The sequence below is a fragment of the Callospermophilus lateralis genome, chromosome 6 (genome assembly GCF_048772815.1).
Source record: "Callospermophilus lateralis isolate mCalLat2 chromosome 6, mCalLat2.hap1, whole genome shotgun sequence".
Lineage (NCBI taxonomy): Eukaryota > Metazoa > Chordata > Mammalia > Rodentia > Sciuridae > Callospermophilus > Callospermophilus lateralis.
The window spans coordinates 55,041,181-55,059,859 of record NC_135310.1 but is presented as its reverse complement, the minus strand read 5'-3'; the positions used below and the strand labels follow the sequence as shown (position 1 = coordinate 55,059,859).

Genomic DNA, 18,679 nt, shown 5'->3' with positions numbered 1-18,679 from the left:
TTATTCCTATGTTTATTTTGGGCAAATCATGAGTTAACACATGATTGATTCAAGAGACCAGCATTCAGTAAGGAAGCCTGGAGCTAAGCTGCTAGTGCACACACAGTCACTCTGGGTCATCTCATACAATCTGCATCTGCATTCAGCCTCTCTGTTTCACGCCTCTCTGGAGATACAAACTCCTTTCCCTCCAAAACACCATTTTGCAAAATGGAGGCAGCCTGGTTTTCTTGGCTCTGTAAGGCTCTCAGATCATGCCTCTTCCCACCTCCTCTGAGACCTTAATCGACTCATTATTTCTTTTCCCTCTATCTTTCCCTTTCCTCTAAAACTCCTTCTTTTCAGTTTAAGTCTCTTTTACCCAAAAGATGACCCCATGGCTCCTTTAGCCACCTCACATTTCCTCCCGGTAGACTCATCAAAAGGGAATACCTACTTCCTCAATTTCTATTCCTCAGTTGATGGTGGCCAAGGGCAACCAACTTTCCTGCGCCTACTTTGCTGTCACCAGAGACTCCAAATTGCCCACCTTGGTCCTCTTCTGCCTGTCATTTCTGGTGGCACTGACCCTGCCTACTTATCAGGGCTCTGCTGTCCCATGGCTTACAGAACATCACTCCCAATTGTGCTTATCTCTCTCTGATGGCCCCTGTCTCAAGCCAACCTCTCCTAAGGTCCTCTACTGGCCACACTGCCCTTGTGGTTTCACCTACTTCCCCTGCTTGGACTCCTGAGAATGTGCTATTATTAACTCTCTCTAATGTCCTGCAGAGCCGCCATCTTTCCTTGATGCTGTAGTTGGTATTAATTTTGAATATATCCCTTCTTTTCCCCCCATGATCCATAGATAGTACAAACTTACTGAAAAATATCCAGACATACTCCACTCTCTTCTGGAGCTGCTCTCTCCCTGCCATCCTTAGCCTTATCATATACCTCTCCTGATGGCCACTCACCCCCCTTGCATATTGGTCACCAAATACGTCACATCAGAAATACTTCCCATATAGGTCTTTGTCTTTCTCTCCCTACTTTTCCGGCTTTGGCTCTAGCCTTCACCATTTCTTCAATGGTCTTCCACCAGTTTTTCCAACCTCCCACTTCCTAGAAATAAAATATCCTTGTCATGGCTTCGTCTCTTGTCATTTCCTTTATCCATCCTACACTTCTGCCACCCTATCCTGCCCTGCCCTGCCAGGCTTCTATGTACTTGCATTTCCTCTGCTGCACCAAGAAAACCTGTTGATTGGGCTGAGTTTTTTTTTTTTTTTTTTTTTTTTCCTTTGCCTGAAGGGTGCCAAGCTCTCTCAAGAGAGTTGCCCCTTCACCTTTAAAAAGTCATCTCCATCTGACAACTTTCATGGAGCTTTGCAAACTCAAGTCAAATAGGAAGTCTTTCCTCTTCATCCCCTGGGGGTTCTTGGCAGAAATTAAGAGACAGATTGTGCAGTAGTTATGCACACTGGCCTGGGCTCAAATCCCAGCTCCACCCCCCTCCTTCCCAAGTGAAGTGAATTTCTATGCTTTCTTTTCCTCATAAGCAAAAAAAAAAAAAAAAAAATACTGCCTACCTCACAGACTTCTTTAATAATATTACACAAGATATTTAGAATAGTAGATAGTACTTAATTATCCATAAATGTAAATTGTTATTATTTTTAAAGTATTTCACACATCTCATTAAAATTACCCATTTAAAATCTTGTCTTTTCTATTGTTAGCTCCATAAGAATGATATCGGATCTTATTTCTTTCCTTTATTCATAATAATATATAATGCATGCATAATATATATACAGTATAGGGAATAACAAAGAACCAAACACCAGGAAATCACTACCCAAGACAAGTAGGAGATCATTGCCAGTCACTCAATAACTCCCTGCACCATCCTCTGTGATCACAAACCTCCTGCCCAATTCCAGCAGGAGCCATTAACTTAACTTCAATGATAATCAATTCCTTGATTTTCATTCCATTGAACCACTTTTATATGCAACACTAAATGATACAAGTTATTGTTTATAACAATATAGGTTAGTTTTGCTGTATGGTTCTAAACTTTCTATAGCAAAATAATACCTTGTGTATTAATTTATGATTTGCTTCTTTCACTCAAATTATGTTTGAGAAATTCATCTATGTTGTTTAATGTAGCTGTGGTTCATTCATTTTCAGGGCACATATTCTTCCTACTCTAAGAATACACTACAATGCAGGCATCATGACACAGTTAGAAGACATTTATTTGAGTTGTTCACAGTGCAGGACTGTTAAGAACAATACCATGGGAGCATTCTTATGCATGTACCCATGTGGACATACACAAGAGCATGTCCGAGGTACTCATACTAAAGTAAGTGAACTATGCACATTACTAACTTCTCCACATAATGCCAAATCGTTCTTCAAAATTTTGCCAATTTGCATTCTTGATTTGCATTCAAACCATCAGGACAGGAGATTCTAGTATTCCATGTCCTCACCAACTCTTAATATTAATATTACAAGAACTCTTTACTTTAAGCAACTGGTTGAAAATAAATGGTGTGGTTATATATCATTGATACTCTTTTTTTTATCTTTTCATTAGTCATTTGGATTTTCTCTTCTATAGAGCAAATTCAAATCTTTTCTCCATTTTTCTAGTGGGTTGTAGTTTTTCTATTGGTAGAGTCCTTTGACTATTCTAGACAATAATTCTTTTGTAAAGCAAATCTTCCGGGGCTGGGGATGTGGCTCAAGCGGTAGCGTGCTCGCCTGGCATGCATGCGGCCTGGGTTCGATCCTCAGCACCACATACAAACAAAGATGTTGTGTCCGCTGATAACTAAAAAATAAATATTAAAAAAAAAGCAAATCTTCCTCTCTCTCTCTCTCTCTCTCTCTCTCTCTCTATATATATATATATATATATATATATATATATATATATATATATATTTACATATGGTATTATTCTGTTATAGAAAGTTTAAAACTATATGTGTGTGTGTGTGTGTGCGTGCGTGCGTGTGTGTGTACACACATGCCCTTCATTGGTGTCTTTTGATGGGTATAAATTCTTCTAAGGAAGTCAAATCTATCCACCTTTTTCTTCATAGTTAGGCCTGTTTGTTTTAATGGTTGCCCTTCCATTCCCTTAGTTTCTGAAAATATTCTCTATATTATCTTCCTGAAGTCCAATCGTTTTGCCTTTCACATATGAATCTTTAATCCCTCTGTAAGTCATTTTTCCAAGTGTGAAGAAGGCAATTCAACTGTGTTTTTCTTCTTTGTAGCTAGATAGCTGTCCCAGCACCGCTGACTGATACTTTTCCCACAAATATACAATGCCTTATTTGTACCATACTCAATGCTTATAATGCAAGAGATCACCCACCTGTTTGTTTGATAATATATCTATACACCTCAACAATTTGATTCTTAAATCCTGTAATTTTCTCCATAGAGGAATTACTTTTTGTTAGATTTATCCATATATTTAATATTTTTAGACTTTTGCAATTCAAAGATTTTTTTATTTCAGTATATAAAAACACAACAAATCTTGACATGTTGATAATATGTCCAACCTTATTAAATGCTCATTAATTCTAATAGTTCACCTGTGAATTTTCATATATAATTGTACAGATGTAAATAATGACTTATTTTATTCTTCCTTTCCAATCATTATGCCCTTCTATCCTCCTTTCTCTTCCGTTTCTCCCCTCCACCCCTCATTCTTAAACCACTGACTAGAACCTCCAGCACAATGCTAAGTAGAGGTAGCATTTTACACATCCTGGTTTGTTTCTGGAAAAGTTTTTAACATTTCACAATTAAGATGTTGCTAGGCATGGTGGAGCATAGCTGTAGTCTCAGGTACCTGAGATGCTGATGCAGGAGTTTGAGGTCAGCCTGGGCCACATAGCAAGAGCCTGTCTCAAAAAAGAAAGGAGGAAGAAGAGGAGAAGGAACAGGAGAGGGGGAGAAGGAGGAGGAAGAAAGAGAGAAGGAAGAAGGAAAGAAGGAAGGAAGGAAGGGAGGGAGGGAGGGAATGAAGGTAAGAGAGGGAGGGAGGGAAGGGAAGGGAAGGGGGAATAAGCGACAGGAAAGGGGGTAGGGAATGTAAAGACTTGAAAAAGAAGAAAAAGAAAAAAATGTTGCTATACTTTGGAAGTATCCCCCCAAAACCCATGTGTGAAGAAGTCCCCAACCTGTGGCACTATTGGAAGGTGGTAGAACCCTTAGGAGGTGTAGCCTGAAGGAAGGAAGTTAGATCACTGGCGGGGGGATGCCTTTAAAAAGGATACTAGTACCCCAGCCCCGTCTTCTCTTTCTGATTCTTGACCACTACCAGGTAAGCAATCCCACTGTAGTGTACTATGCTGCCGCAGGCCCAAAGCAACAGGGCCAAGTGAATGGACTGAAATCTTTGACATGGTGAGCCTCTATTATCTCAGGTTTCTTCTTCTACAGTAACAGAATGCTGACTGACACATATATTCATGCTAAATCTTATTATGGTAACTTTAATGAGGTTAACAGTATTCTTTTTAGTTTTTATTATGAGAGGATTTTGAAATTTGTCAAATGTTTTTCTGCATTTATTGAATTAATCATATAAATTTTGTTCTCTGTTAATGCGGTACATTCCATTGATTAATTTCTTTCTTTTTTTTTTTTGAGAGAGAGAGAGAATTTTTTAATATTTATTTTTCAGTTTTCGGCAGACACAACATCTTTCTTTGTATGTGGTGCTGAGGATCGAACCCGGGCCGCACCCATGCCAGGCGAGCGCGCTACCTCTTGAGCCACATGCCCAGCCCAAGATTAATTTTTAATATTAAATGTTTCAGGCTTTTTCTCTCTGCTTATAAGAACTTTAATTTCTCTTATTTTCTATCTCTTTGTCTGAGTTTTATTATTGATATTTTTTTCTGTAAGCTATCTTCCATTTCATGAATACTTTCTTTAGCTGTGTATAGTAGATAGTTAAAATTATACAGAGGATTTGTTATTCACTTGTTTTTTATTTCTAGATATCCTGGGCATTCTTCAATTTTATGTCATTTTTAATACAACTTCCAGTTTTTAATTGATATTTTCAAGTTTATCTTTTATTTCTTTAAAGGTGCTCAATATATGTTTTATTATTTGTGCATGATAATTCCAATAAAGTCTTTGTATAGAAGTTCATTTCTGATAGCTATTGCTTCTGCTGATTCTTACTCATAGTACCTTTAATTACGTGTTCTGGTTTAGACTAAACTATTTATATACCATGAAAAATAGTTCCTAAGAATCCTCTCAGGCTGCGGACATATAAGCAAAGAGTCCCAAATTTGATTTTGCTCTACTGAGTTAATAAATTAACCTTTTGCTGTTTAATGGAGCTGAAAGAAAACCTCTGGGTCAGAGGAAAAAAAGGACTTTATTGCTTACAACATCACAGAAAGCAATCAAGCATTTGCATGTTCCTAATAGTTCTTCTGACCTATTAACCCTGCAGAGGTGACACCCACACCTCCCACACATGTATTAGGTTGCAATAAAGAGGAACACTGGATTTGAGGAATTCACTGCTTTTACAGCAAGCAGTTAGCAGGTAGTCTTTATGATAGAGAGAACATAATCTCATATTTTAAGGTTACCGACTGCATGAACAACTCTTAAGAATTGGTTGTGAAAAAGAGTGGTCATAGACTTGCAGTCTTGGTATACCCAGCAAGATATAGAAGTGGAGAAGCCGGCGGGGGCGGGGCGGGGCGCTGTCCCTCTTAAGAAGTTTTCCTGGAAGTACATTAATTTCCTTTTTCCATAGGTCTTAAGACACTGCCAATCTGGGACCACATTAAATGATTTTTTTAGTCTGAGGGTTTTTTTGAAGTTCCCAAGTGATGTTAATTTGAGCTACACAAACAAATGAGAACTGACTTGTGGTTACAACTTCTCAAGGACTTTTAAAATATAAAGCCCTGCATCTAGCAAAGTTAACTGGTGCACAGTAGGCACTCAACATGTTTCTGTAACTATCCTAGGTTTAAATATGAAGGAACTTGATTTTCTTTCAGTTAACATATTTTGTGCTGAGTTCTTTTTTTTTTTATTTAGTTGTAGATGGACACAATACCTTTATTTTATTTATTTTTATGTGGTACTGAGGATTGAATCAGGACTTCACCTGTGCTAGGCAAGTGCTCTAATACTGAGCCACAACCCAGCCCTGAGTTATTTTTTAAACAGTTTGTTATATCTCACTGTTTATTAAAGAATTATATTTATACATAGTAGTTGGGTTCATTTTGACAGAATCATTCATGCAAAGAATGTAATTTCAACCCTCATTTCCCCCACCACCTACTTTTCCTCCCCTCCTTTACTTATCTTCCTTTTGCTCCTTTATTTATTTTTTGATTGATACTTTCTACATATATGGAAAGGTGAAATTCCCTTTGGTACATTTATATATGCAAATAACATGATTTTGTTAAACTCATTCCATATTTCTTCCTGTGGAGAGCCACTCTGAATGACCATGCCTTCCAGTCCTGAAACCCGGGGCTCTGACCAATCACGACATTCATGGTGACTGGGCGTTGTCCCAGCTCAGATAGCAAGGTGGGTCTTCAGGTATAGGTGTACCTGCTGGGGTTGAGTTACACTCACCTGGTCCCTTCTGCCCTTTTATGGATAAAACTTTCCAAGTAAGAACAGTGTGTCACACGCCCCCAGCAACCCTCAGCACCCCCGAAAAAAGGCTCACTCTCTCTCTCATCAGCCTCTTGTGACTTTCTCTTGCCCTCCCTTTGGGGAAGCCTGAGGCTGAGAGCTGGGGGAAGCTGTCCTGAAGCTTATGTAAAGGTAAATTGTGTCTGTGTTTTATATGTGTCACCACAATTTCACACGAGCGACCTTAGTTCAGCGGGTCAGATTGGCATCTTCCCATTTCCGTTCCTTCCTCTCTCCCTCCCATTCTCTTTTTTCTATCACTTCTTCTACTTCCAAATGTATTTGTGTATACAACCCTCCCCCACTGCCTTCTTTTCCTTATTTTGCTTTAGCTTCCACATAGAGAGAAAACATTCGACCCTTAATTTTCTGAGCCTGGCTTATTTCACTCAGCGTGGTATTGTCCATTTCCATCCATTTGCTGGCAAATGCCATTATTTCATTCTTCTTTTATGACTGAGTAAAACTCCAATATGTCTATATGCCACATTTTCTTGGTCTGTTCATCTACTGATGGGCACCTGAGTTGATTCTATAATTTGGCTATTGTGAATTGTGCTGCTATAAATATTGACATGGCTGCATCACTGAAGGTGCTGATTTTAGATCTTTTGGACATACACCAAGGGGTGGGAGAGCTGGGTCTTATGGTGGTTTAATTCCTAGTTTTATGAGGAATCTCCACACAGCTTTCCAGAGTGGTTGTACTAATTTGCAGTCCTACCAACAATGTATCTATGTACCTTTTTCTCCACATTCTCTTCAGAATTTATTATTATTAGTGTTCTTGATAACTGCTATTCTGACTGGAGTAAGATGAAATATTAGTGTACTTTTGATTTGCATTTCCCTGATTGCTAAAAGATGCTGAGCATTTTTTCATATATTTGTTGGCCATTTGTGTTTCTTCTTTTGAGAAATTCATTTGTTTCTTTCATCCATTTATTGACTGGGTTATTTGGGGTTTTGGCATTGAGTTTTTTGAGTTCTTTATATATTCTGGATATTAATCCTCTATCAGAGGAGTAGCTGGTAAAAAGTTTTTACCCATTCTGGAGGCTCTCTTTACATTCTTTTTTATTTTAATATTTTTATTACTTGTTGATAAATTTTTAAATTTGATTTATTTGGTATGTGGTGCTGAGAATCGAATCCAGTGCCTCACACATGCTTGGCAAGCACTCTACCACTAAGCCACAATCCCAGTCCACTCTTCACATTCTTAATTGTTTCCTTTTCTAAGCAGAAGCTTTTAATTTCATGGCATACTACTTATTTTGGGTTTCATTTCTTGAACTTTAGGGATCTTGTTAGGAAAGTTGATTCCTGCACCTCTATAATGGAGTATTGACCCTGTTTTCTTCTAGCAGTTGCAAGGTTTCTGGTCTAACTCCTAAGTCTTTTTTTAATATTTATTTTTCAGTTTTCGGTGGACACAACATCTTTACTTTATTTTTATGTGGTGCTGAGGATCGAACCCAGTGCGGGCGAGCGCGCTACCGCTTGAGCCACATCCCCAGGCCCCCTAAGTCTTTGATTCATTTTGATTTGAATTTTGTGCAGGATCTAATTTCATTCTTATACATATCATAGGGATATCCAGTTTTCCCAGCACCATTTGTTAAAAAGGCTATCTTTTCTCCAACATGTATTTTTGTCACCTTTGCCAAGTATCAGATGGCTCTAAGTGTGTGGGTTCAACTCTGCTCCATTGATCTTCATGTCTATTTTGATGTCAATACCATGCTGTTTTTGCTATAGTAGAATACTGTAATATTCTTCAGGTTCAGATATGTGATGTCTTCAAAATCACTCTTTTTGCTCAGAATTGCATTGGCTATTCTAGGTCTCTTTTTCTTCTAAATAAAATTAAGGACTATATGTCCCACTTTTGTCATATAGTAAATGTACATTTATTTAGAACATTTAATACATGTGTCTGAAATATTTTTTAGTTTCACGTGTTACGCATTGAACATATTTCAACAGAAAAACCCCAAGAAATTATTTGTACAGTAGCCTACAAAATGAAAACAGTAATGCATAACACTTATGAGCATTCTATAAGATGCACGGCTCTGATCACAACAAAGCCTACAATTTTTCTCTGGACATGTTTTTTAAACTGGTATACCCCAAAGGCAAGAATTTCTGACCTAAGCTATTGTCTTTTGGTCCCCAGTGCCTAGCACATGTCTATAAAATTCACAACTGTAGAGACCATATAGATTAATCTCAGTAATTTAGATACTTGAAGTATGGTCCATGTGTATACAGAGATGAACTTTGCTTTAAGATTTATATGTTTATTTTAATGAGAATGTTTTTAAAATATGGTCATATGGTTTGCCTGATGATGTCTCCTCCAAAATTCATGGAGGAGAATCCCCAATATAACAGTAATAAGAGGCATGGCCTTTGGGAGGTGAGTAAGTCATGAGGGATCTCCTCTCATTGATGGAATTAGCATCCTTATTAAAGAGCTCAAAATTGAATGGAGCTCTCTCTTGTCTTTCCATCGCTTCTGCCATATAAGGACACTGCATTTGTCTCCTCTGGAAAGCACAGCAACAAGACATCTTGGAAGAAGAGAACAGCACTCACCAGACACCACTATTCCTGATACCTTAATCTTGGACTCCTTAGCATCTAGAACTTTGAGAGATCAATTTCTAATTTTTAATTATTTTTAAAAAATATTTATTTTTTAGTTGTAGTTGAACACAATACCTTTATTTTATTTATTTATTTTCATGTGGTGAGGATCAAACTCAGGGCCCCACACATGCTTATACATACACTAAGATTCTGAAACACAGATGAGTAGGGCAATTTTTCTAGGGCCACAGTTAATAAGCAGTAGAACCATGATATATACTATCTACAGAACCCTTAATACTATATTATTCTGTAACCCTAAATACATAATAATCAGCAAATAATGGATCAGCAAAGTATTTAGACAGAAAGTATGAAAATGACTGAAGTGTTGAACATAATAATTCCCAGTCCCCTAAAAAAATCATAGAAAAATAAACCCCACACTGATGCAAAAATCCTAAGTATTACCATTTACCTGTCAGAAAGGTAGGCAAAAATGATTGCTCCCAGCAGTACTCCAAGCATAATGAAGGGCTGGATCATATCCGCATACCATTTCTGGTCACAGACCAGATCCCACATGGTCACCGCAGTGTTTTCCCACTTGCTCCGGTCATAAACGTAGCCATCAGAGCAAGAAACGTTATGTTCATAGCCAACGTATTCATAGTCCAAATGCGACATGTTCTCCCTCCAGATCCTGCTACATCTTGTGAGCTCCCAGATCTCACCATCCTGCAGCTCCACTGAAATGTGATCTTTCTGCCCTGGGGACAACAGGGTCAAGATTTCTTCCAACCTCCAATGAGAGACATTCTGAAATACAGCCCGTTTCACTTCTCCTGGCGGCTTGCAGGTATACTCTGGGGTAATCAACATGAATATAGTAGACACGTAGTGGATACCACAAGAGACATTCTGGTAGGCACATATAAAATACAGGAATATCTGTAATCTGAAAAGGGAAGAAAAGCTAGTTATTCTGTCTGCCTAAGGGCTGAAAGCAGGGCTGGGGTTGTGGCTCAGTGGTAGAGCGCTCGCCTAGCATGCATGAGGCACTGGTTTTGATCCTCAGCACCACGTAAAAATAAAGATGTTGTGTCCACCTAAAGAAAACTAAAAAATAAATATATTTTTTTAAAAAAAGAATACAAGCAAATACGAAGGATCTCCATCAGGTTGACCTTAAGATATACAGATGGGCAAATATAGAAATAACTGTAGGTATGTTTGTACGTATGGGTCAGTAAATATACTTCCTAGATCTGTCTTCAGAGAAAGCAGAGAAGCAATGACAAGCCAACAGAAACAAAATATCACTCTTCAAAGAAAGGAGCCATTAAAAAAAAAAAAGGATGATCTAAGACCAAGACAGAGGACAAGCCCAGAGTATCTTACACTATCAGAAAATAATGAAATAAATACTCAAAAAACAAAAGGATGAGGACGTGTGGAAGAGACAAAGGAACCAACCTGAAGAAAACTCTCAAGGGCCAAAACTGAAACAATCTGAGCAACAAAAGAAACAGGGTAGTATATACCAAAGTAAAAAATAAGTATGTATGAATCCATATTGTGATAGCTAATTTTATTTGTCATCAAGGTTAAGGGAGGCCCTTTAAAACATTACTGATAGATGTCTCTATAAGGGCGTTACCAGAAGAATTAATATTTCAGTCAGTGGAGTGAATATGGACATAATTCCACCACTCGAGGACCTGAATAGACCAAACAAGCAAGACAAAAAAAAGGGCAAATTCACTCTCCCTGCCTATGCTGGGTCATTCATCTACTCCTGCCCTGAGATAGCAGCACTCCTAGTTCTTGGGGTTTTTTTTAACCCAAACCCAGATTTATATCATCAGCCCACCAATCTTCAGACCTTTGATCTGGAATTGATTTACAGCACTGGTTTTCCAAGCTTGCCATTGTTCCCCAGCTTGCCCACAGCCTAGGAGTTTTGGCCTCCATAACCATGTGAACCAATTTCTATAATAAATCCCAGAGATAGTTATATAAATAGATAGGTAGGTATGTAGGTAGGTTGGTAGGTAGGTAGGTAGGTAGATAGACAGGTAGGCAAGCCAGCAGGCAGACAGGCAGATGGATGGATGGACAGATGGATAGACAGATAGATAGACAGACAATAGATAGTCTATCTCCATATCCATAGATGCTACACATGAATTCATTCAACTGTGGGTTGATAATATTCAGGGGGGAAAAAACCTGCATCTGTACCCAACACATACATATTTTTGTCATTATTCCTAAACAATGCAGTATAACAACTATTTGCTTAGTATTAAGTATAATAAGTATAGAAGATTTAAAGAGTATAGGAGGCTATACGTAGATTATATGCAAAGTCTACACTATTTTATTTAAGGGACTTCAGTATCCACAGATTTTGTATCCTCAGCGATTCCTGGAACCAATATGTATGTATGTATGAATCCATATTGTGATAGCTAATTTTATTTGTCATGAAAACTGAGCAACAATAGACATAAATAGAGCTACCTATCTATCTATCCATCTATCTATATCTATTTTCTGTATATAGATATCCCATGGGCTTTGTTTCTCTGGATAACACTGACAACTATACCACAGTGGTATAAAGAAATGATTAAACAGATAAATAAAATGGGAAAAGAGACCAATCTTTCTTATAGTAGAATTCCAATTATTATCTGTAGATATTTCTCCTCTCTGGGAAGTACTCCCTGAGGGTGTGCTAGAAGTAGTGATTCATTTCCAAAGAATAGAGTAGGAAAAAGAAGGAAACGGTGGCTTTACATGGAAAACATGATCTTCACTAAGTGATGATAGTTAACATCCCAGTGACATTATGGGGATAGAACGGTCCCTGGCTCCCCAAAGACTATGTGCTTTTCTTTCCAAAAACTGTAAGCCTAGTTGAATCATGAGAAAACGACCCCATATTGAAGGTCATTCTATGGGTTCCCTGGCCAATATGCCTAAAGACTGTCAAGATCATTTAAAAAAAAATAAAAAATACCAAGAAACTGCCAAAGACCCAAGAGATGAAGAAAAAATGACAACTAAATGCAACACACATGCAGTGGTACTCTGGACTGGATTCTGGAACAGGAAGAGAACATTCATGAAAAAACTAGTGAAATTCAGATAAAATTTGTATGCCATTAATAGTAAACTGTTAAATATGCTTGACAAATTGCCAACTATGTAAAGATGCTAATAATGGAAGAAACTTGGTGAGGGGCATACAAGAACTCTCCATAGCATCTCTGCAACATTTCCGTACGTCTAAAATTATCCTAAAATAAAAGGTTGATTTTTAAAAATTTTTAAATCAATGTAAAGTCTCCAAATTTACAGACTCCATCCAACAATGACATATTTTCTAAAATAAAAATTATCTCGCAAGGACAACTGTGACCACAGGACAGAAGGGTAGAATATATAAAATTGGAATTGTCCTACAAAATTCAAATCCCTGGAATCGAGTCAGACAAGTCCTATGAGCAGACAACTGAATTATTAGATTGAAAACCATGCTGGGTATGTAGCTCAGGGGTAAACAGCTTGCCTTGCATGAAGAGGCCTTGGGTTCATTTCCTAGACAACAGAACCATTTCAGACAATGATCACTATTATCTTAAAACCACTGTAACAGGAAGTAGAAAATACTTCCTGTCAGATCAGACTGAAGCAAAACTGCACAGTTGACACATGTGGTCTGTATCACCCTTCCTATGGGGCAGACCTGCCCACTCCACCAGATCTCAATGCTCGCTCTCAATGGAAGGTTCTTTTGAGCATCCTTCAGCCCAACAGTTGCCAATCTATTTTTTTTTTTAATCTGAGGAAGCTTTATATTTTTAGAAATTTTGAGGACACTAAGGGGCTTTTCTTTACACAGGTCATATCCACCAATATTTATGTATTAGAGGGCTGGGGATGTGGCTCAGAGGGTACAGCACTTGCTTAGCCTGTGTGAGGCCCTAGGTTCCATTCCCAGCACCACAAAAAGACGAGTGTGTATTAGAAACAAAACACGAGAAATTTTAAAATATTTATTAATCCATTTAAATGCAACAATAATAAACTCTTTGCATGTAACATTAACTAACCTATAGCTGTAGTTGTCAAAACAAAATGAAACTCCCTAGATTAAAATAGAAGAAATTGGTTTCTCTATCTGCACCTACATTCAATATGATGTGTTATTGAATGTCAACTGATTTATGGAAAACTACTGTACATTCACAGAAGAATGAGAACAAAGAAGGGAGCTCATGTCTTGGTATCACTGGGAAAAGACTATGGACCCCAGAGACCTGCTGATCTAGCCTGTTCACTTTTTTTTTTTTTTTTTTTAAGAGCGAGAGAGAAGGGAGAGAGAACTTTTTAATATTTATTTTTCAGTTTTTGGTGGACACAACATATTTATTTTATTTTATGTGGTGCTGAGGATCGAACCCAGCGCCCCGCACATGCCAGGCAAGCACGTTACCACTTGAGCCACATCCCCAGCCCTCTAGCCTGTTCTGTGCTCCTTTCTCTCCACTTTTTTCCCTTCACACACATCACCTACTTTCAGCACCTCTTTATCTTTCACCACCTGCTTCTCTCAGTCCTATCTTTCCTACACGCTCCTCACTTTTCCTTTCTCATGTGCTCATTTCCTCTCCCTGTGTTTCCTCCTCTTCTAGAACCACAATACGTAACTGGAGTTGACTTTTTTAAAAATAGCATGTGAATGCTTCCTATTTCTCTACCAAACCAAAAAGCAAAAGAATCCCATAAAAGGTTGACGTGAAATTCCATCAGGGCAGATTACTGCGGTCAGTCACAAAGTTGTCATCCACACAGCTCTGCTTCCACCAAGCAGATTCTAGATGGGCCTGTCATCTCCCACCCCTCACCAGTTCACACATTCTACTAATGCTTTACATTGTTGTTTTAAAGATTAAGCACTTTCACAGTTGTTATCTCATTTAATCATCAATATATTTGAATGTTTGTAGGCCAGCCAAAGTATACTCACCAGTCTTTGCTTAACCAGTCTTGTAAGTAAAATGAAAAGCTAATCTAACTTAACAGAACTTTCATAGTTTCTATTTTTTTTTTTTTTTTGTAAATAGAGCAAAAAAAACACCTGAGTGTCTCTACTTTGCTACAAGAAATCAGAACCATCTGCCCTTGAAGTTAGTGAAACTTGAATTCCCTAAAAGTTACCAGTAGTCAGTACCAATGTTCTCAAATGTAATTTGTAAGTTAATTTTTAATGCTGTTGTGACTGCAAACCTTTGGGAACTTAAGTGTCCATCCACAGGAAACTGGTTAAAGAAATAGTGGTAAAAGCATGTATACAGCCTGGGAGATGTCAGAGAGGCATGGAGTCTTCATTGCTAGGGTCTAAAACATATTGAGAGCCCTGATACCAATTATCACTGAAGGTGGTAGACTATCTGCTAGTCATCATGGCAAGAAAGGCCTTGGGCATCAGACCCACTTAAAACTAAATCCTATTTAGGCCTAAGAGACATTCTATAATCACTCTCACTTGGATATACCTGAAACTGCAGCATAAATCATGTATGATGCATATAATTCCTTAACTCCCCCTCTCCAAATTTCAATTCAGCAAATAATACAACACAGTACCTGCAAATGGCAGGCATGTATTGCTTGACCTGAAGCATTTGGCTTTGTACTTAACTAGTCTCATCCCCTGGAGAGGCTCCACGCTGAGAAGCTCACAGTCTGCTTTCCTCCTATGATCTACATACTGTGGGGTCGGGCTCCAAATTCCTCAATAGGACACCCATAGCACAAGAGTTAATAACTAGAATTAACAAATGGGACTTACTCAAACTAAAAAGTTTTTTCTCAGCAAAAGAAACAATAAGAGAGGTAAATAGGGAGCCTACGTCCTGGGAACAAATCTTTACTCCTCACACTTCAGACAGAGCCCTAATATCCAGAATATACAAAGAACTAAAAAAATTAGACAATAAGATAACAAATAACCCAATCAACAAATGGGCCAAGGACCTGAACAGACATTTCTCAGAGGAGGACATACAATCAATCAACAAGTACATGAAAAAATGCTCACCATCTCTAGCAGTCAGAGAAATGCAAATCAAAACCACCCTAAGATACCATCTCACTCCAGTAAGATTGGCAGCCATTAGGAAGTCAAACAACAACAAATGCTGGCGAGGATGTGGGGAAAAGGGTACTCTTGTACATTGCTGGTGGGACTGCAAATTGGTGCAGCCAATTTGGAAAGCAGTATGGAGATTTCTTGGAAAGCTCGGAATGGAACCACCATTTGACCCAGCTATTCCCCTACTCGGTCTATTCCCTAAAGACCTAAAAAGAGCACACTATAGGGACACTGCTACATCCATGTTCATAGCAGCACAATTCACAATAGCAAGACTGTGGAACCAACCTAGATGCCCTTCAATAGACGAATGGATAAAAAAAATGTGGCATTTATACACAATGGAGTATTACTCTGCATTAAAAAATGACAAAATCATAGAATTTGCAGGGAAATGGATGGCATTAGAGCAGATTATGCTAAGTGAAGCTAGCCAATCCCTTAAAAACAAATGCCAAGTGTCTTCTTTGATATAAGGAGAGTAACTAAGAACAGAGTAGGGACGAAGAACATGAGAAGAAGATTAACATTAAACAGGGATGAGAGGTGGGAGGGAAAGGGAGAGAGAAGGGAAATTGCATGTAAATGGAAGGAGACCCTCAGGGGTATACAAAATTACATACAAGAGGAAGTGAGGGGAAAGGGGGATAAATATAAGGGGGAGAAATGAATTACAGTAGAGAAGGTAGAGAGAGAAGAGGGGATGGGGGGAGGGGGATAGTAGAGGATAGGAAAGGCAGCAGAATACAACAGACACTAGTATGGCAATATGTACATCAATGGATGTGCAACTGATGTGATTCTGCAATCTGTATACGGGGTAAAAATGGGAGTTCATATCCCACTTGAATCAAAGTGTGAAATATGATATATCAAGAACTATGTAATGTTTTGAACAACCAACAATAAAAATTAATTAAAAAAAAACTAAAGGGGATTAAGACAGTGCGTCCCTCTCTTAGAAACACCTGCTAAGACATGAGAGGCAAGTAGTAGGGCTCTCCATTTGGCACTTTCACTAGGTTTCCCTAAGAGAAGACTAAATGCTCACACACAATAACCTCCCTATTTATAAACAATAAAGACATGGTACTCTACAAATTTGTACAATTTTTATGCATTTATGTATCCATTAAAATAAATTTAAATTAAAAACAATAGAAAGACCAATTAGAGCAAATAGAGAAAAATTGGATACCGCTGATTTCACAGTCTGCTGTAAGCATTGGCTTGTTATCCTTTCCCTCCTGTAAGCCACTTTTCCGAGGTCAATTCTGCCCACCATTATGGGGACACAGGGAACAATAACAGACATAACCTAATGGGAACTAAGGGAATAAGACTTTTCCATACATTATTGCAGCCAGCTAAGAACTGTCTCCCCAAAACCATTTTACCCCTTCTTCTACCACACTGAGCCATGCCTGACTTTGTGGGTGAGGACAATGGGAGCACTGTCCACAGAGGGAGCCTCAAGATGTGGACAGCAGAGCTGCCCCCTGCATGACTCTCTGAGTGATCCAGTGGAACAGATCCAACCCTGGACAGTAACTGAGGAGAAACAAATTTTTAATTGAAGGATCTCTTTGATACAGCAACCTTAGCCAAACACAAACCAATATGATCACCTTAGTAAATCCCTGGAATACATAGGGTATTATCAGTACCACCTACCTCATAGAGTTACCATGAGAATGACAGGCTGCATGTGGAATCCTCACAATGAACATTTCTACTATTATTTGGAATCATTTCAGGTACTATTGTTATCCTCATTTTATGGATGAGGAAGTGGTCAACAAAATGCTCAAGACCATATAGTTAATGTATGGTAGGTACAGGCAGGATAGGAACTCAGACATTCAACCTCAAAGCTGATGTCTTCATATCCATACTATTCCCAGGATAGCATTGTGGTTGAGACTGTGGGCAATAAAGGACAATGGACTAGCTTCCAACTCTGCTCTGCAATTATTAGATGACTGAGGCAGAAGCCCTAGTTTTCCCATCTCTAAAATGAGGGTGTGCCAAACTCATAGGGCTGTAGTGAGGATTAAAGAAGAAGCCTTCAATAAGGTAACTATCTAGAGGGAGCAGGGAAGAACTGGGGCCTCCCCCCTCTGCCCCCATGCTTCCTTAGTGCAGAATCATAACCAATTCTAGGCAACCTTCTACCCTGAAGAACAGCACACACATCTTTTCACAAAGCCTGAGACCAAAGGAAATCAGGAATTAGATGATTCCAGCTTTACACACAGGAAATGGAGAAACAAAGTGTTCCCAAAATCACATTCGAAGTAAGTGTCAGGCCAGGCTTTGGAGTCAACCCCAAACCTTTAGCCATCAAGTTATGGGGCCCTTCACCAGCTGCCTCTCCTCTCAAAACATTCTGGGTCAAAGAGGAGCATTTTCCTTTAAGTGAATGCATACATACATTCATACAAATATTTAATTTTTAAAAATCAACTTAACAAACGAAAAGAGAACAGGTGAGAGTTAAAAGTGAAGTTCCACCACACGTATCTGCAGTATGTGATCACCACCAGCCTGTATGACAATCAGTAAAATAAGGATCCCAAGATTTCTTGTGCAGAGTCCCTATGGGCATTAAATGAAGAAGTATCTGTAAAAGTTTCCTGCACGTTGTACCTGGCACAGGTTAGGTTTCTCCAAATGATAACGAATAACCGTTGTTCCTGGGAAATACCTACCTGCCAGGCACAGAGGGGACCCTAATCTACCCAGTAGAATGGGGAAGGCAGTCACAGGAGAAAATGGAGGAGACGGTTGGGCCAGTTCTGTCCCACCTGTTCCGCAGCAGGCAAGCAGGCACACCTGGCGGGCCCCTCACCCACCACGCCCCAGGGGAGCCCCAAAGCTTCTTTGTTCTCTACAGGAAGGTAAGGCCGCCAGAGACCCAGAGGACAAGCCCTGCTCTGGGCCAGGCTTAGGGTCACTGGTCTTGTGACTTCCCTGCGGGAAAAGGAAGTGGAGAAGTTTTAGGTACGGGAGCAGAGAACGCAGCTGCAACGGAAAGAAACAGACCCCATCCCACCGGCGCCTCCACCCACGTGGCTCCAGCTCCCCCAGCCCCTCCTCCCTACCTGCCGAAGTGCCCCATATGGTCAAAAATCAGCTCCAAGTTGAGGACCCCCATGTTGCAACCTTTCCAGGACTCGCGTGGGGCCAGATTCT

General features: G+C 39.1%; 2 protein-coding genes across 2 annotated transcripts in view; one reads left to right on the top strand and one right to left on the bottom strand.

Moving 5' to 3' along the window:
• Positions 1 to 18,641, bottom strand: part of Slc22a16 (solute carrier family 22 member 16) — a 36,545-nt gene extending 17,904 nt beyond the window's left edge. The window contains exons 1-2 of the mRNA XM_076859459.2: positions 18,589 to 18,641; positions 9,794 to 10,273 (exon numbers count right to left, since the gene is read on the bottom strand). Of these exons, the coding sequence (XP_076715574.2) occupies positions 9,794 to 10,273; positions 18,589 to 18,641 (533 nt within the window). The remainder of the gene's footprint in view (positions 1 to 9,793; positions 10,274 to 18,588) is intronic.
• Amd1 (adenosylmethionine decarboxylase 1) overlaps positions 1 to 18,679 on the top strand; it is a 530,556-nt gene that overhangs the window by 189,356 nt on the left and 322,521 nt on the right. The gene's annotated exons all lie outside the window — the stretch shown is intronic.